The sequence below is a fragment of the Epinephelus lanceolatus genome, chromosome 9 (assembly GCF_041903045.1).
Source record: "Epinephelus lanceolatus isolate andai-2023 chromosome 9, ASM4190304v1, whole genome shotgun sequence".
NCBI classification, from domain to species: Eukaryota; Metazoa; Chordata; class Actinopteri; order Perciformes; family Serranidae; genus Epinephelus; species Epinephelus lanceolatus.
In genome coordinates, this window is record NC_135742.1 from 43,224,797 (window position 1) to 43,251,622 (window position 26,826).

The window sequence follows — 26,826 nt, forward strand, 5'->3', positions numbered from 1 at the left end:
TTATAATAAAGTTAAATAAAGTACTGTTATAATAATTTTAAATAAAGTACTGTTATAATAAATTTTAAATACTGTCTTAACAAAGTTAACAGTTAAATAAAGAAGCTACTGTCATAACCAAGGTAAATAAAATACTGTTGTAGTAAAGTAAAAAAAAAAAAAATACTGATACAATAAAGTTAAAATATTGTCAAATAAAGTTAAAATACTGTCTTAACAAAGTAAAGTAAAATACTGTTACAATAAATGCAAATGATGTACAGTAGCTACTGTCATAATAAAATTAAATAAAATACTGTCATAATAAAGTTAAATCAATTAATGTTAAAATAAAGTTCAATAAAATACTGTTTTAATAAATGTAAATAAAGTAGCTACTGTCATAAAAAAAGTTGAATAAAGTAATGTTACAATTAAATAAATCAATGTAGAACCACTGGTGCTTTTAATTTGAAGCACTTGACTCATCTCAGGCCAGAAGTGTTGATGTTTTTGCTGTGAACTAGAAGCTTTTGGTCAAAAGTCAGATGTTATCAATTGTGAAAAGTGAAACTATTGCAGGTGGCTTAAAAAATACGACCATTAGTCCTCAGTGTTCATGATATAGTCATTTAATAAATCACATGTGGAATAAGCCACAAAACATTGGGCACATTTGATATATCACCGACCCCCTCTTTAAAGTTCCCATTCTTGCTTCACTTTTGTGAGCATACACCATGTTTTAGACACTAATCATGTTGTAAAGCTTTGAGAAGAGCTGAACATTGCTATTTGGAAGCTGAATGTAGCAAAGACACAACCCAAGATGAAACACGAGCGCGCGCACACACACACACACACACACACACACACACACACACACACACACACACACACACAGCTGTGTTGGGACCAGGTGTTAAGCTGATAAGCCCTTACAACTCCCACAGCAGACTCCCGGAGCTTAACTCCCAATCTCTCACACTGTCTCTATTGACTGTGGCTGGCTTGACCAAAAAGGAAACAGTAAGTACGTGTGTGACGGAGAGTGTGTGAGAGAGTGGGCGTACAAGAGAAAAAGACTCATGAAAGAGAGTGCACAAAAAGCAGGAAGAGAGAGAGAGGGAGAGCGACAGAGAGAGGTAGAGAAGCCATTGTATCTCACCAAGTGAGGTCAAAGGTCTGTATCTTTGATGACGAGCTTGGACTGAGCATCTTAGCACGACGACGAGCGCTGGAAACGGTCACCATGACAACCCGACACAGCACAACTGCATTGACCTGCAGGCAGAGAACAACAGCATCAACATGGCCTCCAGGAAGCATGAGACGTGCTGCTGCAGATCCACTTGGCCTCAAGCTCACATGTAGAGGAGGGCACGTTTACCCTCCTCTTCAGGCTGCAGGAAACCACATTATACCAAACAGCGCTCAGCTGATGTACATTATTTCATTTTTCACTGCTCCTGGCCTATCTGAGAAGGAAAAATAGAACAAAGAGAAAAATATTAGGGCTGTAGTCTCCTGGTCGACTAGTCGATTATTTGGTCGATATGCTCTCGTCCGACCAAATTCTCATTGGTCAAATAATCGCTGTGTACATCAATAGCTTTCCAGGATGAATCTATTATTTCCTGCAGCGGGGGGGACAGGCTAAGTTACCTGTGAAAATGGAAAACACTCGTGAATGCTGCGATTTATAGTGAAGCCAATTTGCATACTTGTGTTTGAAATTGTCTCTATTAAGCCATATTTAATGTGTGTTTTGAATCAATTAAACTTTACAGAACTTAACATAGTCCTCCACCGCAGACTAGCGTTTTGGAGGTGTAACTGCAGAGTGACACAAACACACCACCGCAGGAGTAAAAATAACGTGCAGATTTTTTTTCCCCACGACTAATTGATTAGTTGAAGATTATGTGCGACTTTAGTCAACCAAGATTTTCTTTGGTTGACTACAGCCCTAAAAAATATAAACAGCAGGGAAATGCAGAAACTCAACTCTGGAAAACAGAATCTTCTGTGTTGTTTGTGTGTAGCCTATGTGTTGGCAGCATGTTGGTACAGTGGTAAGCACTGTCACCTCAGAGCAAAACATTAAATGCATCTCCCTCATCATTTGTAAAGCCATTCTTCTGAATATTTTGAAACATGCATTATTTACATCCATGTTTTGCTGGCTAGCAGTCCTCTTCTTCTCTGCGTTTTGCTAGTGGGTTAGAGCTGGGTTACATGCCCTACATGCTCGTGCAAATTTAGGTGCTTTCTCATGTTCATGCTAGAAGACAAAGGGGACTCGCTCATCTAAACATTGCTTGTAGCATAATGACATAATGACGACAATTTTACGTCACTTTAGAAACGTTGATACGCTACGTACGAAATGTACAAATGTAATGGAATTTGTGGTTTTGTGGAAACATTCAAAGCTAACATTTGCTTTGGCAACTGGGCTGGTCGTTTGAAATAAACTAATAGAAATGATTCTAATGGTCATTACAACTCAAATCAACTCAACTCAAATGTATTTATGAAGCACAACTCATGTTGACAAAAGGGCTGTACAAAAGAATAAAATGCTAACACCATCAAACTCACAACACAAAACAATTACAAGATTTTAAAGAGTGGGGTCTTTTCAAAAGGCAAACAGCTGTTTAAGAAGGTCCCTAACTAAACATTATCACAATACCCATAAAGATGTCTGTCACAAAGCAATCTGGAAATCCATCGGTTAAAAAAAAAAAAACAAAAAAAAAAACTTTTTTTTTTCTTTCTTACAATGTAAATTGCAGAATCTGTCTTGAGAGATTAGTCACAAAGAAATGGAGGTAAGGTGAGGTTTTAAGTGGTGATCTTGCTCGCTGTCAGACACCCCCGCCCAACACACACACAAAATGGCACACAGTGAGATTACATACCGCCAAGACAAATATAACAGGTCCAACAAAGGCCCAAATGGTGTCAGTCTTCACGTTAAGCCAGCAGTGATCATCTGCCTTGTACTCATCCACCGATACTGTCAGTGTTATACCAACTATTAGAACAGGTAGTCCTGAAAAAGAATTTGATAAGAGAACATCGACCATGGTAGTGTTGTGACAACAAAAGAATACGCATGTTTAAATACATATTTATGTAGCAGACTATTTAGTCTGCTCTGCTCTCATAGTCTATATCGTCTGAGGGAGAACATTAGGCACATCTGCATGGAGAGCTGAGAGGAATGCCTTAATATTGAGTGTTTGTGCTGCTTATTCACACACTGTTCTGAGCTTCATAACACATACTCACAGATGGATGTGGGAGCATGAACAGCAGCTGCAGGATGTTTAAAAAATAGATTAAATTCACAGTACAGCATAACACGAATGTGAATGTTTATTTAATTTATCCCTTTAAATGTTGTTACACCATGCCTCTAAATAATTACACACATTTAAAGGCATGGCCACTTTGAGTGACAGGTGGGTGCTGTCTGTTGACAAGTCACTACCTTGGCGACAATGTTGGTAGAGTAACATAACCATGTGTGGCACTGAGTGTTCTTCAGAGACATTAAAAGTGTCTCAGAGACATCGACATGAAAAAGGATTAAAATATCTTGCCCCCCATTTAAAATTAAAACTCATTAGAAACAGCTAAGAACTTCAGTATATGTTAAAATTACTGTTTTGATGTCGTCTATGTGATTTTTATTATTTTCTAGCAGGTCTGGTTGTGTCTTAAATGGTTGGAGCACCTGGTCAGCAGAGGGCGCTGTGTGTGTAAGATATCAATGACTGACGCCTGCCACTAGTAGAGTGAGAGGTCAGATTGTTGTTGTAGTGCAGAGATACACAGACGCCAAAGGACTGATATTGTGCTGTTTACTGTTCCTACAGGTAAGATAATCAGAAATCATAAACAGAAAGACACGTGAAAGTGATATGACAAGTGTTAAAGCCTTAGACTGTGACTGTGATGTGTAATAAGTTGTAACTTAACTTTGAATGGAGATGAGCGCACCGAGTAATGGTGACCTAGTAATTTCCGCTACTCTGCCAGATCCATGTAAAGTAAGCCAATATGGCAGGCAATGCTAATGAGATTAGAAATGAGTGATGAAATTGTCTTTAAAAAGGGGAAATGTACAACAGTTAATTAAATACAATTAGTGAGGTTGGTTTGAAGTGAGCCCTTGCTAATGTGTGGTGTGAAAATGTGTAAAACCCTTAACTTTGTATGAAAGAGTAGAGGCTAATAACACAGATGCTAACAGCTAACAGTAAAAGCCAGCTTAATTGCAGGCCAGGAAGACATTACATCATTTCTGGGTACAGAATAAGAGCACAAAAGATGCTTTTACTACAGATTGTCCTGTGGTGTTACAAAATAAGAGTTTACATGAATGCCATGATTTCAGTATTGAAGTTCATTCATATTTTTGGTGACCATTGAGTTAGAGAGAATAATAAATACTCTTGATTTAAAGACAGTAATAAGTTAAAAGGTTAAAAAGTGAAACAGTTAATGTGGTAATAAATAGAGATTAAAATAAGTTCACTGAATATAAATACTTGTGGTTAAAAGGGTGTTGGTGACATGATTACCTATCTACCATTTGAATGTTTTTTATATGTTTGAATTTGTGCGTAATACGTGTTTGAAAGACGCCTATCACCAGGCAAGTGAGACGTCAGATCGTTGTTGTAGTGCAGAGAAACACAGATGGCAAAGGACTGATATTGTGCTGTTTACTGTTCCTACAGGAATAAAAAAAGTTAATATGCTACACAAGGAATCGGCCACCGTGTCATTCTTATAAGTGTAACACATGCAGCTGTAGCTTTCACTATTTCAGTGCTTTCAGTTCATGAAAATTAATTGTAACATTTTTTGTTGCCCCAAAAAAGGTCTTGTTCATTGTTTAGTTGCACTAAAAGACTCTCTAAGGGCTCATTTATGCTCAGTGTTAGAGATGGGGATGGAGACGCTCATACAGAATGGAATGGATTTGTAATACAGTGAAAATAATTCTCCATCCACATGTCAGAGGCTGCACAGACCACCGCTGTCTAAGACACTGATTCCATTTACAGGTACAATATTACAACCTCCTCCAATGTTGCCTCATTTGTTGTTGTGAGAAACTTTTGACTCCACCCTCTAGTGTGATCTATTGGTTGCATCTATGTCAGCATTGGGGTGGCAGTAGCTCAGTCCATGGGGACGTGGGTTGGGAACCGGAGGGTCGCCTGTTCGCCTGCTGTCCGGACCAAATATGGAGCATGGACTGGTGGCTGGAGAGTAGCCAGTTCACCTCCTGGGCACTGCCGAGGTGCCCTTGAGCAAGGCACAGAACCCCACAACCCCCCAACTGCTTGGGGCGCCTGTCCATGGGCAGCCCCCTCACTCTGACATCTGTCCATTAAATGCATGTATAGGTCCTCTAGTTCGGACCTGTGTGTATATGACAGCGGAGTGAAAAAAATCAAATTTCCCCTCAGGGATTAATAAAGTATATATTAAAATAAACAAACCAAAAATGTGAAGGACACAAGGAAGTATGAGAGCAATGACATTTACAACATTTGATATAGACAGGCTGCTGTGGGTCAGAAGGTAGAGCAGGTCATCCACTAATTGAAAGATTGGCAGTTCAATCCTTGACTCCACCTGTCCGCATGTTGAAGTATCCTTGGGCAAGATACTGAAGCTCAAATTGCTCCCAATGGCTGTGCCATCAGTGTGTAAATGTGTGTGAATGGGCGAATGTGACAAGTAATGTAAAAACGCTTTGAGTAGTTGGAAGTCTAGAAAGGTGCTATACAAGCGCAATTCCATTTACACACACATTCATATGTAAAGGGAGCATGAATAAGCTTAAGGAGTCTGATGTTAAGTTTTCCTGGTAAGTACATTTTGTTTGAATGGTTTTAAGCCAGTTTTTCACTGCCAAACTCAAGGTTTCAAAACAGGAAACCACAAACCAATTAGTGATGTCACAGTGGCTACATCCATTATTATATACAGCTTTTGGTTTTTACTCACTCAACTAAAATATTTGAAATGCCCTTATGCTGCTCTTCTTTATGGTCATCGTCTCAAACACGCCCCATATTAGATAAACAGCTGTGATTGGCCAGTCAGATCTGAACTTGCTGGAAGTCTGTTCTTATTATCAAAAGGTAATACAATTTCTTACTGAACTTACAATGAAACTGATATGATGTCATGATTCAGGATCATAGCCTGCAGGATCCTGACTGTGTGGTTTCAGGTGAAAAATGTGTTCTTTTGTTTCACTAATTTTGGTTTACTAGCTTGTAAATCTCAATTAACTAATGCATTGTGATAATAACTGTGAAAATTGAATTCATGCAGTTTTCATCCAGGCCGCGGGAAGGTGGGTGCTGAGGGTGCTGAAGCACACCCTTTTGACAAGGGGTGGAACAATGCAGTCTGTAAATAGTTGCCTATTTTACCATGACTCATAGGCTATCTCAACATTTGTTTTACATTCTGAACAGCATATGATAAGGTGATAGACAGAATGAATGAATTCTCAACACATTCTCATCCCAAGTCATCACATATCATTACTTTGTCAGTGCCCTTTCACATCTACATATTACGTGCTTGGTATCCTTCAGCATCTGCTGTTGATGTTCCGGGACACCACTACCAATGCTGGGACGTTAACAAAAGCACATGGTAAGGATTAGAAAAAAACATGGTTTGGATCTACATTCATACAGGAAGCATGAACAGGCTGAGAAAGACCAAACATTTGCCGGAACAGATTTGGAGTTGCTTTTTAATAGCAGCTAATGATGGAGTGGACAACGAGTGAATGTAACGTTAGGAGTTGCCCAGGGGACGTGAACAGACATGAAACAGACAACTGAATGTCCACCACCATTTAAAAAGAAATATTTGAAATGTTGGTTCATACAATCCAGAGACAAATTGTGTCTAAGGCAAGAGAGTGCCCATTCTTTGGACTAAGTGAACCATCGATGTAATGTCTGAGCAGGTTTCCTGTAGTTTCTCAACCCAATCGCCATAACAAATGTTCAAATTCTAAGTTTCACCAAGCGACTGATATTATATATTTACCCTATTATGTAGTGGATATGTTGAAACTTCACATCTCAAAAATGCTGTGTTTAATGTGTGATTAGGTTTAGTCACAAAAAACAACTAGATTCTGATTAGGAAAAGATCATGTTTTGGCTTCAAACATGCTCTTTAGGGTGGCACAGTCTCCGCTGGAATTGCCACCAATGTCTCCCGAAAAAACAACCAGTTTGTTGGTCTCGAACAGTGGTCTGGAGCTGGCAGCGATCTCACCCAAGTGTGAGCACATATGCGTACCCATTTTTACTGCACAGCACTCCTCAGTGAAAATGAGCTCCCATGCCATCCCATTGGTTTCCATCCAAATCTGCAGGTCATAAATCAAACTGCAACTTGACAAGTGACATCATTACCCCAGCCAATGATGTAGTAGAGCTTCATCCTGCGGTCCTCGCTTATGTTGACAGACACGACTTTGCTCCAGAGCAGAAGGCCCTCCACCAGCATCCAGGAGAAGGAGGCCATGAAGAAGAGGTGGAGTAGCGCAGTCACCATGAAGCATGCTGCCTATAGGAATAGAAATATACAAAGAGGATTTTTGTGTTGCAGTGTTAACTACATCCTTTATATGGAGGTGATACTGCTATTGTTTGAGTCAGTGCTTCATCAGTAGTGGAGCAAAAATGTTCAGTTTTGTCCTCAGAAATAAATTTCCAAAACTAACACACTGTCACTCTCAACTTGTCAAATATAGCTGGGTCAGTGGCCCTACACTTCAAACTATGACACGCTACGTTCCCCTCTGACATCAGTGTTACATCCTTTTCTGCTTGTTATGTGCATACAGTGTCTTATTAAAATAAACCTCCAGTGTCACAGAAGTGTAGGGCCACATACCAAACTGCTGTATCTGATCAGTTGGGAGTGAGAATGCCCTGCCAAAACACAAAGATATCATCAATGGATTTCATGACAGTCTTGATATTTATACAACAGCTATGGGAGGTATAGTGTGTCATCTATGAATAGGAAGATTCTTGGTTAAATACCTGGCTCTGCCAGTCCACATGTTGAGGTAGCTCTGGACAAGATAATGAAACCCAAATTGCTCCTGATGCCTGTGCCATTGGTATATGAATGTATGTGAATATTAACTAAGTAGCAGGTGGGACCTTGTATTGTAGCCTTGGCCCCCAGTGTGTGAATGGGTGAATTTGGCATGTAGTATAAAAGCGCTTTAAGTGGGTGGAAAACTAGAAAGACACTGTACAAATACAAGTCCATTTACCATTTACTGAATTAAAAAAAAGAAAAAAATATATATAGATGTGGGTGGCTAGTCAAGAGGTTTGAAGGTAATATTTCTTATGTACAACTTCAATATGTGGCACCAGAGCAGGTATGGGCCATAAAACAATTTCAGATTCCTCCTGTGGAGACTTGGAATAGTTTAGCCTGTTCTCATTCTCAAGTTGTCAAATAATGCCATTTTGTCAGTGATCTTGGCGTCAGACAACGATGCAGAAAGGCACCTTTTATAGTGGTATGATACGCTGCCAGGTGACATCAGTGTATAATGCCACCAGACGGTGTCAGTTAGAAATGCCGCCAGTAACAATGTAATATAAGGAAGTGGAAAGTCCCTATAGGGTTGACAGGAGGGGAGGTGGATAGGTCCAACAAACCCGGGACTCTCATCCAGGAGGCTGCTGTTCACTTCCCATGTAAATGTTAAGCCAAACCATTTTGTTTTTTCTAAACCTAAGCACTTGCTTTTGTTGCACAAGGAAATAAACATAAATACAAGGAGTTTTACCAACGTTGTAAGTTTATTTTGTGAAAGAACGTATGCATCTCGCAAGCAGAAACTGTAAATTTCCTGTGAAAACAGAAGTTTATTTTGAAAAAACAAAAAAAAACACAATGCTATGTAATAAGCATGGATTGACATGGCGGTCTGGAACTTCAACAACAGAAGCTGAAGGATGCCTAGCGCATCATATTTAGACATGAAAGTCAATGGTATTTGATAAATTCGGATGAGGATATCTATATGCAGTTCATTTTTTGGAATTGGAGCCATGAGTTTTTGAGGTACCTTGGTGTTAAGGGTTAGTCAAGATGGATTCAAATGAAACTGTCCTGACTGAAGGTAGCACTAGAGGAAGGGTTAAAGAGTCACCAAATTAGAGTCCCTTAAGCTATAGCAGTCTGTCCACTGGGCGATTAAGACTTTGATCCAGAGAAAGATATCCCAACAACTATTTAAGACATTAACAACAAAACAAGATATGGCTATCCTCACTTCAACAACTCAGAAATGGACCTTCAGTAAACTTCAAACCTGACATATAATGAGCATGCCAACTGTGCATAATGTGTATTTCAAGCACTTCAATAAATTCAGCAATATGGTAAAGCTATTTTCATCACTTTGTTGTTCTGAATGACTTATCTTAAGTGTCAGTCACTGTGGCTATATGTGTGTAAATGTACCTGGCAAACTGTATTTTGTAGTAAATCTTTTTTTAGTAACATACTATTGCTAAGACAGCAGTAGCTACATGCGAAGTACCGAACAGTGCAAGTCACTGAATTTTCACAACACTTTCCTGCAAATGTTTCACAATAAAAGCCTTATTAGTGAATAAAGGGATCATGTTCACTGAAATTTTACAAAGGCTTTTAATTTGAAACAGATTCAGAAAGTATTGCAATTGTAATAACAGCTTGATGCCATGGCAAAAATTTAAAGGGGCAAATGGGAGCAGATCAGACAAGAGGGTAGCTTCATATCAAAATATGTCCAAATATACTTAACAGATAGAGTGAGGTCAAAATAAGTCCGGTCTCTAATTAAGCTGTGGTAGCCCATATATTTGAGGTAGGCTAAATACTGTAAATATACATTTGACAATACTTATTTTTCAGTGACAGTAATAACTATGGCGTACTAGGCTTGATATCAACTTCTGGTTGAATGAACGCTGCCGCGTTTAGCTGCCGCTGCTCTCCGGCCCTTTTATGTGATTTTAAATTGATATCTGGACTCTGCAGTAGATCTTTTACTTTTGACACACACGACACTGTTGGTTTTATACCTTGGTACTACCATCAAACGATCTGTCTGTTTGTATTGTGTGATCTGGACTCTTTACCTGTGTCGCTCCCACTCCTTCCTACTGCTACTGCTGTCCGGTAACGTTACCCTTCACCCGCTCATCATATGGATTCACAGACTGGCTGTGAGGTTTGTGCTTGTCTGTAATGTCCTGTCCATCATATTAAATCCATTGTCAGCCTTACTCCAACACACGGCTGCTGAGCTCCTCCAGCTTTGGTTCCACCGGTCTGACCCTCCACTGGTTCAGCATCTCGGCCCAGACATTGCTTATACTATTGTCGGAGATACATCCACCGTGGTTCCCGACGAAGCTACCACATTGACGACTCCTCTGTTATAAACTCCATCTGGTCCACAACTCGCCATCCACCGAGAAACTCCGGTAGGAAATTGGACCGCAGTGTGTTAGCTAGCCTAGCCAGACGGTGTTTCAGATTTTCCTCGCGACTATGTTAACAGGCGACTTTCAGCCAAATGCGTCTGTGGTTGTCGTAGTGACAACAGCTGTTTTCAACCAGGCAGAGAACACGTAGCTGTCCTTGCAAAAGCCTCTTTATTCAATTTTCAGAACAATATCAAAACATAGCCAATCTGATCCGTCTTTGGACTTTTGTTGGAGGAACCCAGTCACGTACCGACACTCAGTCGCGGTTTGAATTTCACTTGTTATGACGGAATGTTGAAAACAGGAAGAGGCCAAGTTGCTTTTCCTGTCAATTTAACTCCTATCTCTAATACATTTTTCTAAATAGGCCTACACAGTTTCATCTTTGGTGCCTGTCTAAATAAACGTGCCATATTAAAGAACCATTCCGCCCTTTGAAACAGAAAAAGAACATTTTCACAGGATTCGAACCCGCTCCATCATGGGAAAATAAATAATAGGCACACAATTAACGTGGTGCGCCACTACTGCAACACTACCACAGACAGATATGCTAAAAATCCAACAACATACAGCCAGCTATGTCTTAAAATTGGGAGGCAACCAGATCAACTTGTGACCACACTGTCCATGCACTGAGGAACATTTTACAAGCTCACTGCTTTCCAATACAAAAAGCAGCGGTTTTTAATCTGCTTTTTCATAAACGTAACGTTTATTGTTGTGCTAGAGGTCGATAAAGACAATATTCTTATAATCACTTGGAAATACTTTATTTTAAATCAAGCAATAAAGCAGCAACTGTATAAATCCAGTTACTTCATAAACGTAACGCCAGATAACATTATGTTGTAACAATAAATAAATTGGAGGGTTCAGAAAAAAAACACATGGTATATGGTATACCAAACATATACAGTGAAGAAACAAATATGTAAGATCCTGCAACATCACCACATTTGTGGCACCGACCAGCTTAACTCCTTTGGCCAAAAGGTCATATTTCCTTGAGATGATGTACAAGTAGATTTGATGGACTCATCTGACTGTCATTCATGTAACTAAACTTGCATTCAGTGTTCCTCTTTTATTAATGTGGCTGTGCTTGTAGTTTCCAACAGATTATTGTTTACTAGGTAGCATTGTGCTGGTGGGAAACATGACATCGAACTAAGTGAAAGTATCAAAAGTCAAGTTAATATTCTAAGCAAATAGGGACTTTTTCAGATCATGGCAAGACCAAAGGATTCCAAGGGTGCACTGCATGTGACTCTAAAATGCTTTGCAGGAGTTAATGGACTTCCATACCACATATACAGCCTAGTGTTTGTCATTTTTGTACGCTTTTAATCGTCTTAATGCTACAACATAAATAGATAACTAATCTTAGAGATAAATCTATTATACAGCTGCTGCTTTATTGCTTAATTTAAAATAAAGTATTTCCACGTGATTTTATGAATATTGTCTTTATCGACCTGTAGCACAACAATAAACGTTACATTTATGAATTAAGTGGATTTAAACCGTTGCTTTTTGTATTGGAAAGCAGTTAGATTATAAAATGTTCCTCAGTGCATGGACAGTGTGATCACAAGTTGATCTGGCTGCCTCCCTAACCCCCTAACCCTGCCATCATTCTCTCCTCTCTCACCTCTGGCTCCGTTCCATCATCTCTCAAATGTGCTTCTGTAACACCCATACTTAAGAACCTGGTTCTGATCCCGATAACTTCAATAACCTCTGTCCGATCTCTAACTTACCATTTCTGGTATATCTGACACACCCCTGGACTGGTTCAAATCATATCTCTCTGGCCGCACTCAGTTCATTCAGTTAAAAACCTTCACATCCCAACCATCTCCCCTCTCCTAAGGTGTTCCCCAAGGTTCTGTCCTCGGTCTCATCTTGTTTATCATCTATCTCCTCCCTCTTGGTCATATATTCCGTAAATACAATATCCATTCCCACTGTTACGTGGATGACACTCAGCTCTACCTTTCCACCAAACCCACCTTCACCTTCCCACCCTCCTCCCTCTGTGACTGTTTACAGGAAATCAAATCGTGGTTTTCTTCAAATCTCCTAAAACTCAACAGTGACAAAACCGAGGTTCTCCTCGTTGGCTCTAAATCCACCCTGACCACCACTGACAACTCCTCTGTTTCCCCCTCCCCTCAGGTTAAGAGTCTGGGTGTCGTCCTTGACAGCACTCTGTCAGTCCAAACCCACATCAGTAACATTCAGTTTACAGTCAGCCTATTTCCATCTACACAATATTAATTGTCTCCGTCCGTCCCTCACCCCCAACAGCGCTGAACCTCCCCACAAAGCCATCCATAAGCTCCAATTGGTCCAGAACTCTGCCACCCATCCATCAATCACATCACACCCATCCTATAACAACTTCACTGGCTTCCAGTCAGATAACGCATGGACTTTAAAATTCTGCTCCACACTTTCAAGGCCATCCATAACCTCGCTCCCCCATACCTCTCTGATCTCCTCCACATTCCCTCCCCGTCACTCAGGTCGGCCTCTTCCATCAGCCTCATTGTGCCCCTCTGCCCGTCTGTCCACCTCAGGATCCAGAGCCTTCAGCCGCTCTGCCCCCCACCTCTGGAACTCCCTCCTTCCCGACATCAGGAACATTGACTCACTATCCACTTTCAAATCCTGTCTGAAAAACCCACCTTTTTAAACAGGCCTATTCCATTTAATTGCCATTGCTCTGGTGCAGATTTCACATTTTTACTGTTGATGTTGATGTGTCTTTTACCCCCTTTTAAATTTAACTGTCTGTTACTTTCTGTAAGGTGATCTTGAGTGCCTTGAAAGGCCCCTTTAAATAAAATGTATTATTATTATTATTATTATTATTATTTAACAAGCTAGGTTAGCACAAAGCCTAACTGCACCTATGCAGTTATGGTAATTTAGGCTATAAAAATCAATCTGCCTACATATTATTATCAAATCAAATCAAACTTTATTTATGTAGCACTTTTCATACATTAAAAATGCAACACAAAGTGCTTCACAAAATAAGAACAATGAAAAACCAGCCCCTCCCACCCCCCCACATATAACACACACACGCACGCACACACACACACACACACACACACACACACACACACACAGTACTTGCTAACTGTCAGGCCCCGTTTATATGACAACGATTTCAACTGAAAACGGTAAACTTTAGTTGCGTTTTGGCTGATCGTTTACACGACAGCTGCGTTTTGGGTGCCTGAAAATGCAACGTTTTGAAAACGGGTTCCAGAGTGCAACTTTTTGGAAACGGCAGCGTCTCCGTTGTCATGTAAACTTGCAATATGCAGTTCCTCTGAAAACGGAGACTTTTAGCACATGCGCACTACGGTTCCAGTCACTAGGCATGCCGACCGTCACAACAACAATGCCGAGCTCTGTTTATGCTGCTCACCCTGTTGATTTGAAGTGAAGTGTAGATCTGTTACTGTAGCAACTCCACCTCGTCGTCCATCCAGACAAACTTATCTGTGCATGCTTTTGCCATTGTGTCTTCTTTGTTTTGGTTTGTAATCACCGCGTTGTAGAGGAAGGCACTTCAGCGCAGGCGCAGGGCGTCATGCTGTGGTGTTGCTTTGCAAATTTACACTGCCACCCATTGGCCTGGCGTGCATACTATGCGTTTCCAGTAGATTTTGCGGCTCCAAATGAATGGGGATAATAATTATAACGTCGTCATATAAACGCATACGTTTTTTAAAACGCAAAGGACAGACTTTTCCATTTTTAGAGAAACCGTTGTCGTCTAAACAGGGCCTCAGTATAGTAACATGGCACAACACTGAGGCACAGGTGAGGAAAATAACACCTATGGGGAGCCATCCACACCGAGAGGCGCCACAGCCGACGGCCACAGGGAGTGCCGCCACAGAGACCGCCCCTGCCTAGATAAACCGGGGTGGACTTAATAACTTTTATTTCTATTCTTTGATAAATTGATGTTGGTTTGTATTGATGTTGGTCTATATTTTACATGTCTTTATGCCTATGTGTATACAACATGTTGCCTGTGAATGCTCTTTGCTTTTTAAGGTGCTATATAAATGAAATAAACTTGAAACTTGACTCCACACATGGTGCAGAGCCCCCCAGTCCTCTGGGCCTCAGGGATATCCAGGACGACGTCCCCGCGGGCAGACCGGACACACCCAGTGTGGAGGCCCCGCATGAGGAAACACTGGAGCTAAAAACTAAAAGACTAAAAGACAATAGGGTAGGATGAAATGCACAAAAAAAATTAAGATTTAGAAAATTTAAAGATTTTAATACGTGAAATGACCACGACCTCTTAACACCGCATTCTGTCGTGGCAGCACGTAATGGGTTGAAATTATGTGCCGGTACCACGGAAACAATGCCAATGTAAAGTCAATTAGGATCCTTTGTCGTGGTGTCCACACAGATTCCCTGATTCTAAGTAGTTCGGCTTTACTAGATATTAGATATCTTTTTACAACCCTATTTAGAACCCTACTTTGCAAATCAGAAGAACTACAACTAAGCTGATATGTATCAAACTGCATGGCGCGATCCCAGGGAATTGTAGTTTTTAAAAAATATAAGTGTTTTTCCTAGATTTGGAAGTTGTAAATATTGAATTGAGAGTACGCTGTGGACTTTAAGGGGATGGTAAACACAACTGTGTAATCCGATTTTAAATATCTAATTTCTAAATGGGTGAAAATTAATTTTATCCATATTTTACCCATATCTGACAGCACCCCCAGTTGTTGACTACACTCACATGATAGTTGAGGTCAAGGTTGCTGAGTTATAAGCCTTCAAACATGCACTGAGGTCAAGGTCAAGGCCGCTGGTTCTGTGGCGCTGGCTTGGGGTCCGCTCTCCCCTGGTGGAGTGGAGGGTGGCCGGGTTGCCGCGGTGGCCGCCTCCCTCCATGTGATGGTGTTTCCTCTCTGGTTCTTCCGTGCTCAGCCTTATTGTTTTCTTCTTATTTTTTATTTATTTATTAGTGGTGTTTGGATTCAGTTACGGCAGACGGACGGCAATCTGAAATGGAATGAAGCCCACATACGGCAGACAGTAGCTACAAAACAGTAGTCGAACACGCCCCATCCGCCCACAGCACAATGCTCTTAAAGCCCTACGCTATCAAAAGCTGGCAAAATACATTTATTTTATTTTATGGCCTTGACATTAACCTGTCATATTGTTGGGTTAACAAGGACACTTCCGTGTTTTTGTGTGTATACAGGAATGTTAAAGATATCATTGAGGAAAACGAGGTTGACGTGATGTCGTTGCATCAGGGAATTTGTGTGTCCACCACGACAAAGGATCCTAATTGACTTTACATTGGCATTGTTTCCGTGGTACCGGCACGTAATTTCAACCCATTACGTGCTGCCACCATGGAATGCGGTGTTAAGAGGTTGTGGTCATTTCACGTATTTCTGTGAGATCAGGTTGGAATTGGATCTAAAAGGCAAGTTGTTGGGTTTACCTGGGAGAAAACTCAACCAAGTGTCCTTGCATCAACCAGGGCAAAACTCTCCAGTGTTTCCTCAGATAAAAGCAACTGTTCAGGTGTGTTAAGAATTACATTCTATTGAGATAAAAGACTGGATCTGATATCATCGATTATACTTCTGAAGTGGTCTGCAAAGATCTCGCAGAGGGCGTCTGTTGGCATCTTGGATGATTTATTAAAATCAGTGTTGGTTAAAAGATCAGTGGCGGAGAAAAGAAATTTGGGGTTGTTTTTATTATCTGTGATGAATTTTGAAAAGTGGGATATTCGTGCCTGTTTGACTGTTATATTGTAGATTTTGAGTTGTTCACGTAATATTTCAAAATGAACCGACAGTTTAGTTTTTCTCCACCTCCTTTCTGCACACTTGCATTTTCTTTTCAATTTTTTGTTAAAAGTGGAGCCACTGAGTCAAGTGTTGACCTCAATTTACCGTTGAAATTGTCCACAATAAAATCACAGGGTGCAGGTAAAATTTCAGCAGGAGTGCTCTGTAAAATCTCGATAAAATTTGCAGTCACTTCAGAAGTCAGGTAGCGTTTCCTCACCGTTCTCACTGGCGTCTCCTGATGGCTAAAACTGGTGATGTTAAAATACACACAGTAGTGGTCAGACACAGCCAAGTCAATAACAGAGGACACACCACTGGACAGGCCATAGGTTAGGACCAGGTCCAGGATGTATCCTCTGTTGTGAGTTGGCTGTATGATGTGTTGTTTAAAATCCATGTAGGTTAAATGGTTTAAGAATTCTCTTGACATTGTATCAGAGCTATTATCCACATGCAAATTAAAATCACCAGTTATTAAAATTCTATTGTAAGTGGTGTGTATGATTGATAATAGTTCAGAGAATTCAATGATAAAAGAGGCAGAATAATAGGGTGGTCTGTAAACTGTGATGCAAAGAATAGGAGGACTGCTAAAAACAAAGGCATGATACTCAAATGATGTGTAGCTGTTAAAAGAAAGTTCATTTGAGTTCAGTGTATTTTAGTGATGGAAGCAGTTCCGCCTCCTTTTTTTACCCCCCCCGGTAGAGAATAAAAAGTTAAAATTTGGTGGGCAAGCCTCAGTGATTACAACTGGTGCGTCAGTGCCAAGCCACGGCCAAGACTGTCAATCTCATTATCTAAAATCAGGTCATTTATGATAAAAGTTTTATTTAAAAGAGAGTGCACATTCAGCATGGCCAAGTTAATGCGCTCATCATCACCTGTACAATGTAAGGAAGTGGATGTAACTGTGACTGGAATGAAATTATTGGGATTTCTACAATTGGTCCATGGTGAAGGTGACAGAGCAGAGGGAGGAGAAACGGGCACACAGTGAATAGGGTGCAGGATCTTATTGTTACCTCGAGGTTTGCTGTGTGGACGGGGTGCTCTGCACCTTCTGATGGTCTCTATTGGGAATGTTTCTGGTGAGAGTGCTAGTGACAAATGAGGCCAGTAAGGGGAGCTGGCAAGGGGGACAGTACTGCGAGGTGCCACTACTGGCGCAGGTAGAGGTAGAGTTTCCGTGGAGGGGGCATGTGATGTAAACAGTCAGTCATGAGGAGCAGATTGAACAGCATGCTGAATGTTAGCAGTTAGCATGTGACTACCCAGCCTATTGGGGTGAAGTCCGTTGGTCCTGAAGAAGGAGGAACGGTTCCAAAACAAATTAAAATTGTCAATAAAACCAAGACCCCAGGGATTGCTGGCAGACAGAAGCCAGGTGTGGAGAGAGAGGATCCTTGAGAAGAGCCACGCTCCACTCCCAAGCATTGGGATCGGGCTGGAGATAAAAACAGACTTTCTACAGCTACTTAAAAAGTGCACTGAAATCCTTTTTGGTTAGCTCAGAGTGTTGGCAAGCTAAATCATTCGTCCCAGTATGTATTACCACTCGATTAATGGAGGAAGGTAGTGAGCGCAGCAGCCCCGGGAGCTTATCCAGGATGACCAGGACTGTGGCTCCAGGGAAACAGAGAGTGACAGCGTTAATGAAACAGATGTTTCTCACTATGGAGTCCCCTACTATCAGAGTGGTTGGGGGGAAGAGGGGACAAGGAAAGGATAGCTGTGGCTTACCGGAGGAAGGCAGCGGGCAGTCAGCGTCCGGCACCGTGTGTTGGGGTTGCTGGGAGAGGAGTCCGAGCAGATGAGCGTTGCGGAGAGGCAGCAGCACCAGTCCCGGGAGGAGGATTATCTCCTGGTTTAGGGTAGTGGGGACCTCCGGAGCATCTCAGCACAGCCTCCTTTAGGATCTTACGCCAAGATGCGGAGGTCATTGCCCTGGAAGACAGCTGACGATGTGGCCCCTCGGCGGAGCGGAGAGCTACCTGCCGAACACTGTCTACTGCCGGTGGAGGAGAAGACGCAGTGTGTAGAGGCGCAGCGTTTGAAGAGGGGGCCAGGTCGCGATGAGTCGGAGTCGGATTATCCCCAGACCGAACCACAAAGTGGTTGGAGAGGCTCAGGCGAGGGGGTGAAGCAGTTCCTTCCACAACTGTCTTACAACCCCGGACCACCACCTCGGCCCAGGACGACTGATGGTTAGGTGTTGAGCAGGAGGAAGGCCGAGGACAGGTGGAGGGGTCCCACGGAGCTGTGTCCCGGAGGGCTGCTGTGAGAGAGACAATCCGTAGTGACTGCTCATGAGCCACATCCAAGCAGCTGGCCAGAAGTTACTCTTTGTTTTTCAGTTCATCAGAGAGCCGGCGGATGTCCTCTTTAAGGTCAGCAATCTTTTTGTTTGCTTTCTTGAGTAACAGATCGTCTTCACTGGGCATAGTTGTTCCACATCAAGCTAAGCTAGCTTGATGTGTGTGCGCGGAGGTCTTTCTAGCTCACACGCTAGCTGAAAACTAGCTGGATGAAATGATTAATTACCCGCTCTACAAAGAATCCTCAATGTAGATTGTGTGTAACTCATTCATTTACTATGTTCAATCATTAATTCAGTCATTGACTATTCCCCAAAGTGAGCTTTGCCTGGCTGCAACACAACGCACGTCTGCATGTCTTCTTCTAGTCTGCACGTCTGCTTCAGCAGCCACACTATTGTTATCCTGTTTCTTTATTCCACTTATTTCAGCAACTTTTTGGCATCTAACTACTTCTGCATACTCTGTGCTAAAGACACCATTCAACTACCAAAATGTTCAACTCATTGAGGACATTTCTGCTATGACTTTTCATATTTCTATTATTCATAATTTTTATGATAAGCTTTTTTCATCAATTTTTTGTCCAATGTATTTCCTATGAGAAAATCTTCAAATCCTCTTCAACCCGCTCGACTTTGAAATGCTACTGGTTCTGCATACGTTCAGCTAGAGACTTCATTCAAACTTTGAATGGGTCAACAACTTTAGCTGTTCACCTGTAATTCAGCTCTTTGATATCTACTACTGTTTTTGAGTTTCAGAGTTTTAGTTTTATGCTGTTTCTAGACATCTGCGTTGATAATGGGTCTCTGTGGGACAGGGCTGGAGCATGTGACATCATCGCTAGAGTGTGGAGCAGCTTTAAAATATTAAAAAAAAAATTTAACAAGTTGCTCACATTCCCACAGTTTTCACTCTACATACACAATTTATACCTCAAAACGTACGAAAATTTGTCCTGGTCACAGTAATGTCCCCATGGAATCACTCACACTTACACATTTGGCTCACTTATCTTTCAAACAAAGGGAGTGCCGATTTTTTTCTCATTCACGCCTACGTATGTAAACTGAGAGGAGAAATTTCTGGAAAACAGCTGAGGAGCACCAGATCTCTAACCTGTGATCAAGGTCACATTTTTGACACCACAAACATAAAAAAGACATGTCTGCATTTGGGAGAAGCTCATCTCTCTGGTGGTATCCTCATATTGATGATTGGACTCACAGTTTGGGAATAACCTGGAGGAGTTTGAGAGGGATTAAGAGGGATTGAATCCATATAAAAACTGCCTGCTCTCTGACCTGCTGACTGCTCCTCCCCCTCCACTGCTGCAGGTCTCCCTCATTAATTACCATAGCAACAACCACTGACACACAAACTCACAGACATGTGTGAGTGTGTCTAAATCTCCATTACACATATGAAGAGCAAAAGTTGCTGTCATCTCTGCATTTACTAACAGTGAATCCTATCCACTCCAACCACTACTGATACTACTACTACTAGAAGTAGTACCTCTATATCACTACTACAAATACTACTGGCACTACTACTACTACTACTACTACTGCTGCTGCTGCTACTGTTGCTGCTGTTTGGGCTATGTAGTTCCTGTAGTAGGCAGCACCTGTGGTATACATACATATACCCATTGCATGTATTACCTGCAGTATGTTGTACCTGAAGTATACAGTACCTGTAGTACCTGATGTATGTAGTAGCCTACTGCCATACTCAGTGGCAGTAGCAGGCACTGAGTATTCCTAGTTACTTAAAGGGCCAGTGTGTAATATTTGGCATGGTTTATTGTCAATCTGAATCTGAATCTGAATATTCTACCCATTAATATGTTTATATAAGTGTATAATCGCTATAAAATAAAATTCATTTGGTTTTCGTAGCCTTATAATTATGCTTTTATATATATATATATAGCAAGGGCCTTGCTTTAGAGAGGTCGCCATCTTGCACCGCCATGTATGTACAGCAGACCGAGCGGACAATCCAGCCAGCCAGAGAACGCATTTCGCGTGTATACATAAACCAACGAAGACAGCGGAAGGAAGGAAGAAGGAGGAGGAAACAGCAGAGTGTGTTAGTAGTTCGTCGATAGAGAGTAGTGAAAAGTTTTTTTAGTTATAAAGTTTGCGAATGGACCACACTTACCACGCAACAGGAGAGAATGAACCCGAACCGTCATCTGCGAGGAAAAGAAGACGCAACTTCACTCCTTGTGATGCACTCTCTGCGGCGCTTTCCCTCCTGATGATATATCTCCCCAACGATGGTAGCACCGAATCCCATTCTGTGCATTCAGCCTCTCTTCTCGCCCGCTCAGCATCAAACACATGGAGTTCCTCATCTGTATGCTCTGGCTCAAACAGGTATGGCTCTGGGTCTGTGTCCGCTACAAGAAACTCTTCAAAATCGCGTTCAAAGTCGTCCATTGCAGCTACTATAGTCCGGAGATATTAACTGGAGTGGTACTAGACTGGTAACTGGAGTGTTACCGGAGTTTTTGGAGTGCTCAAATAAACTGGCCTTTTTCCCCAACGCTCCTCTGGTCTCCTGCTCCTGAGGGATTCATTACAATATTGTAACATGGTTTAGATTTATAAATAAATATTCACCTCGTCGCTAGATAGACCTACTCCTGAAAAACTCGTGCGCAAGGCCACCATCATTTACCCGACGGGAGGGGTGAGCGAGTGAGCCCTGCAATCTAGAATTTGACCACTGATGTCACTGTTTTCAACCCATTTTACACACTGGCCCTTTAATATACTGCTAGGCAGCTGAAAGGCCCACTTTGTAGGATTTAGGGGGTATATAGGCAGACAGTGGCGTGCATAGATAGACACTAGGTGGTGCTATAGCACCTGCCCTTTGCCCTCTAGACCAAGCAAGTGCCCTTTTGAAAGGTTTTTTTTTTTTTTTCTTACACACACACACACACACACACACACACACACACACACACACACATGTGCCCCCCTCCCTTCCCGGAGGAAAGGCTGAGGAAAGAAAAAGAAAGGGAGCTACAGCAGGCAGCCTAGGGAAGCAGCTCTCTGCTCTTCTGGATAAAGCCATCTACCAGCAGCAAGGAGGATGAGGAGGCAGATGTACCTCCTCAACCCACTGATGAAGAAGAAAGGTCAGAGTCAAGACCAGAGTCATGTTAACATGTTAACGATTTATTTTAACTACACAAAGTGGTTTGGTGGTACTAAATCTGGCATGACGCTATATTAGCTAATTATATTATTTTGTGCCAACCATAAGTTATTTCTACGTTACAGTAATCTTGTATTTACCTTAATAAGCTATTATTCAAACTGTGACAATGACAAATAGCCTATTAAAATGTGTCTGCAGAACACAGCTATGTAGTGCCTGTAATGTTTTTTGTTTTTGTTTTGTTTTTTAAAAATCCCACACTGCTATAATAATAATATAATAATAATAATAAGATAGCCGGCAGTTCCACATGCCGCACAAGGTGCCCTTATTTTTCACTGAGCACCTGCCCCCGCAAATGTCTGTGCACTCCACTGTAGGCAGAAATTGAATATAACAATAAGTATGTTTTCTTAAGTGTATAATCACTTGAAAATAAGAAGTGTTGTGTTTTTGTTACTTTAGAATGAGCCGTTTATATCTACATAGGGAGTAGATCCTCTTCTATGGAGATCGCAATGTTGCACTGCCGTGTTTCTATAGTAGCACAAACAGACAAACCAAACATTGGCTCTAGATAGGGACATTCATGTTTTTGTGTCAGCCATCATACTTGACAGCCCTGTTGCGATGAGCAGTGGTGGAAAAACAGTTTAAAGCAGTTTAAAGCACCTACTCTGTTTGTTTTGTAGAGGAAGAGACCTCTGAGGATAATTTAGCTCCCACTAAAAACTTCTTGAACAAAGACCACTAAGGGAATTCTATGCTGGTTGCAATCTGAAGTCCTCACCACTTGATCCCAAATCCCCCTTAATCTTACACACTGTTCCTTTAACCCAGTAAAGCTTTAAAATAAATGTATAGTGTAGTAAAATGTACAATACTTGCCTCAAAAATATAGTGGTGTAAAAGTATAAAGTATCATAAAATGCAAGTAGTTGAGTAAATGTTCTTAGCTACATTCCACCACTGCTTTTAAGAGCATTTTTATTGAAAACAGATGCCTACTGTGGCTGTAAACAAGACTGAAAGTGGCAAGTGTGAACCAAAACAGTGAGTATTGTCTAATAACTCTCAGGTCATGTCTTCTCATTGTGTACTGTGTGCTTTACTGCGGCTAAGAAATTTGATGGTTTACAAGCACATTTTTATTTTGAGAAGAATGTAGAAAAAATAATTTTTGGATTTATTTCTGAATTTCCCACCTATTGTAACACACTTGTAAATGTACAAATATATCATAAGTGGAGTCTCACCTCGTTGTCAGACGCCCAGTCACTGCACATCAACAGCAGCTCAGCAATGCCCAGAGCAACAATCAGGTTCTTATGGACGGTGGTCCGGTCAGATTTAGGGACACTGCATAGGTAAACACACACACACACACACACACACACATGCGCAAACACACACACACACACACACACACACACATGCATGCAAACACACACACACACACACACACACACACACACAGCATGCAACATTTGATCCCCATCACTTCTTAGGATTTTTCAAAAATGTTTCACTGTGGTGCTGTTTTTTTCTTCCATTTATTGATGTGAATCTGGGAGGGTTTTATGAAATGCTTTTCACCCTCTGCGCTTTACAGAGTGCACTCTGTGATGTTTGTGACTCACCCCACAGCGATGAAGAGGATGAAGGTGAAGAGGAGGCCACACAGAGACACTCCACAGCCGATGAACGTCAGCACCTGCAGAGCTTTTTCGTTCTGCGGGCTCCTCTGAGACACAAACAGACACACACGCAGACACACGCGGTGCAAGAGCTGTAAATAGCAACAAATACTGTAGATGAAAGCCTACACAAAATACACAGTGATCTTTGGAGACAGCAGTGTTACCTGGGCCTCATAAACTTGCAGCAGCAATGCAAAATTGGTGGTGTGGTTGCAGTAGCACACAGTATATCCATATTGTTTGGACACTACCTCACAACCTTTGGTATTCCACCACCCACCAGCCTCTGGACTAGTTAGACACAAACAGCACATAGTTACATATCTACATACACAGAAGAATGTCAAGAATGAAAATATTACCCTCTCTTAAAGTTATGCAGCACTTATCACATTTTTTTGATCAAACAGGTAAGATAACTGTGCTATTACAGCAAAATATGAGACCTCTAAATTATCCACACTTTTTTCAAAACGTTCTTTTGTACTTACATGAGATCAAAATCCCAAAAGGCACACACTGGATCATACACAGTACCAGTGGGGTTCTGTAATAAGTATGGGTTAAATAATGAATATTATGTCTAATTAAGAAAAAAAATAGTGGAGATTTGAGAGATTTCACCAACCTGTGCTATGTGCTGGAGCTGGTAATGAACTGCTGTGCTAACTGGCTGGTCGTCTCCCAGCACTGTGGTGGATATGACAGAGGAGCCCAGGAAGGTGCCCAAATACCTGATTATATACACAAACTCACACATTATATCAATGGACACAAAGAGTAAGCTATGACCCTCATATGTACAATATGTTTTACTCCAAAAAAAAGAGTTAGCATTTTAATTTTCTTTGCAAGCAAATTTGCAGTTCTTTGAAAACACATCTCTTAACGCAATGACACCATGAAGTTGTTGCATTAGCTGAAGTCCTCATAAAAACAGTTGTTTGATGTGTTTAAATTTAATGTTATTTTCCAACTGTTATGCCAACATCTGAGCAAAAATGTTGTTTCAAATGCAACAAGCTAGCTTTTGATTCCAGTATAGAAATGGCTAAGGCAGTGGTTCCCAAACTTTCTCCTTAAGGGACCCCCCTTTCTTTCACTGAGTAAACTGACAAGTGACAAGTGACATATTTTTGTGGAAATTTCATATTATATTCAATGCATAACAATAAAGTACAGAACAACTGATAAACTGTACAGTTAACCCAAATAGAGAATGTAGTTTGTGTAAAACAAACACTTCGAATGAAGTTTGGGCACATTATTTCCTGTTATCGTTGTATCAGAGATGAGTTTTTCTGATATATTTAAGAACTTTTCATATGAATCTCTGATTGTATTATATATTTTCTAATTTAAAACGATCATACATACTTATTAGTGTGCTGTAGGAATGAGTCCTAAAACCTGGAAATTAGTTAGCATTTCAGCACTCCCTCTTTCTTCGTCTTAAAGTCAATGGGTTTTATGAATGGGTTTTTGGTTAGATGCCTGAAATAAGGTCTGCAGTTAACACCAGCTGAAGACTTTAATGTTTTGCTCTACGACATAAAATATGTCAGTAAATCCCATATTTTTGAGACTCTTGTCAGTGTCTTAAAAACGATGGTTGCTAACAAGTGGCTAAATTAGACTACAGAACATCATCAAGTGAATACGGCTTTCCAGCCTTGTTGTGGTAGTAATAAGTAATGCGACTGTGGTGTAATTTGTTTATAGCCTAATATTAGCTTTTTACTTCTGATGACTGAATCTGGACTTCAAAAATGATGAAAGAAGTGTTCATTAGTGGAGATTATCTTGGTGAACAAAATGTGTAGGTATCATAAACTTGTGTTTGCCATTGAGTTTATTTTCTGCAATAATCCAGAATCCAACTAAAAAGTCCTATAGGCTTTTTGACAAGGGAACCCGGGTGATGCTAACTTCTGCATCGGCCTACTGAAAATCGTCATACCTGGAGCTCTCTGTAGGCTTAGTTTTTCAGTGTTTTCATCTCTCAGATTCCTAGCCATTGTTATACAAGCTCTATGGTGCTGCGTGCTATGGTGTACTTTTCTAACACAGGACAAGGCTGTTCAGCAGAGAGTGAGTATAGCTTGCGTTCAGGTCAATGTTTATATCTTTAGTATGGTGGTACAGTGGTTAGCATTGTTGCTTCACAGCAAGAGGGTTCCTGGTTTGATCCCAAGGTGGGGAATTTGAACCTCGGGGTGGCGGACCCCTTCTGTGTGGGGTTTGCATTTTCTTCCTGTGTCAGCATGGGTTTTCTCTGAGTAGTACGGCTTCCTCCCACAATCCAAAGACATGCACGTCAGGTTAATTGGTGACTCTGAATTGGCTGTAGGTGTGAATGTGAACATGAATGGTTGTCTCTATGTGTCAGCCCTGCGATAGTCTGGTGTCCAGTCCACGATATACCCCCCCTCTCGCCCAATATCAGCTGGGATAGGCTCCAGCACCCTCATGACCTCTAAAGGGTAAGTGGTTACAGAAAATGAATGAATGAATATCTTGAATAATAATCAAACTTTTAATATTAATAAATGCATTCGGTTTTCCACAAAGTTTTTTTTTTTTTTTTTTTAAAAAGGTTCTTACACCCCTTAAAAACAAGAAGACTTTGCAACTCCCTGTGAGGCTTTGGCGACCCCTAATGGGGCAAATGTAACCTGACTTCACCACTCACCACTTAGGAAATGAATTAGACTAAATATAATTAACATAAATAATATGTAATATTTGAAAATGCTGCATGTAACTCTGAAGAAATATACATGACTGCTGAGTCTCATTCCCAGGTCTTCAAATTATGGCATTTTGGGTTGGTGATCTGGTCTGGCTACCACCTAAAGTGTCAGTATTTGAAGAAATTTCTACCGAATTACATACAGCACCTTCTACACCTTCTAGGTATGCGTGATATTGGATTATTTGCCAATATCCGATATGCTGATAACAACTTGTTTGTCCAAAAATCAATGTCGATATCAATATTTTTATTTTTCCCCACCGATGTTCAGTGATCATCAAGTCTCTTCTGTAGTGGAAATAACATCAGATTATGCATGCATAGTCTTATTGCAAAGGCCCACCAGCAGATGAAGACATGAAATAGAATGATTTACGATGTATGTGATATTCATGTGATTCATTGTGCAAAATAAGAAAAAGCATGTTGGCTTATTCT

At 41.0% G+C, this 26,826-nt stretch overlaps 1 protein-coding gene across 1 annotated transcript in view; it reads right to left on the reverse strand.

Annotated features, from left to right (window-relative positions):
* The window catches only part of adgrd2 (adhesion G protein-coupled receptor D2), a 129,993-nt gene that overhangs the window by 42,162 nt on the left and 61,005 nt on the right, over positions 1–26,826 (reverse strand). Inside the window, exons 11-18 of the mRNA XM_033619824.2 lie at positions 24,262–24,367; positions 24,125–24,180; positions 23,798–23,924; positions 23,574–23,677; positions 23,190–23,292; positions 7,461–7,614; positions 2,907–3,040; positions 1,148–1,263 (exon numbers count right to left, since the gene is read on the reverse strand). Coding sequence (XP_033475715.2) covers positions 1,148–1,263; positions 2,907–3,040; positions 7,461–7,614; positions 23,190–23,292; positions 23,574–23,677; positions 23,798–23,924; positions 24,125–24,180; positions 24,262–24,367 — 900 coding nt within the window. The remainder of the gene's footprint in view (positions 1–1,147; positions 1,264–2,906; positions 3,041–7,460; positions 7,615–23,189; positions 23,293–23,573; positions 23,678–23,797; positions 23,925–24,124; positions 24,181–24,261; positions 24,368–26,826) is intronic.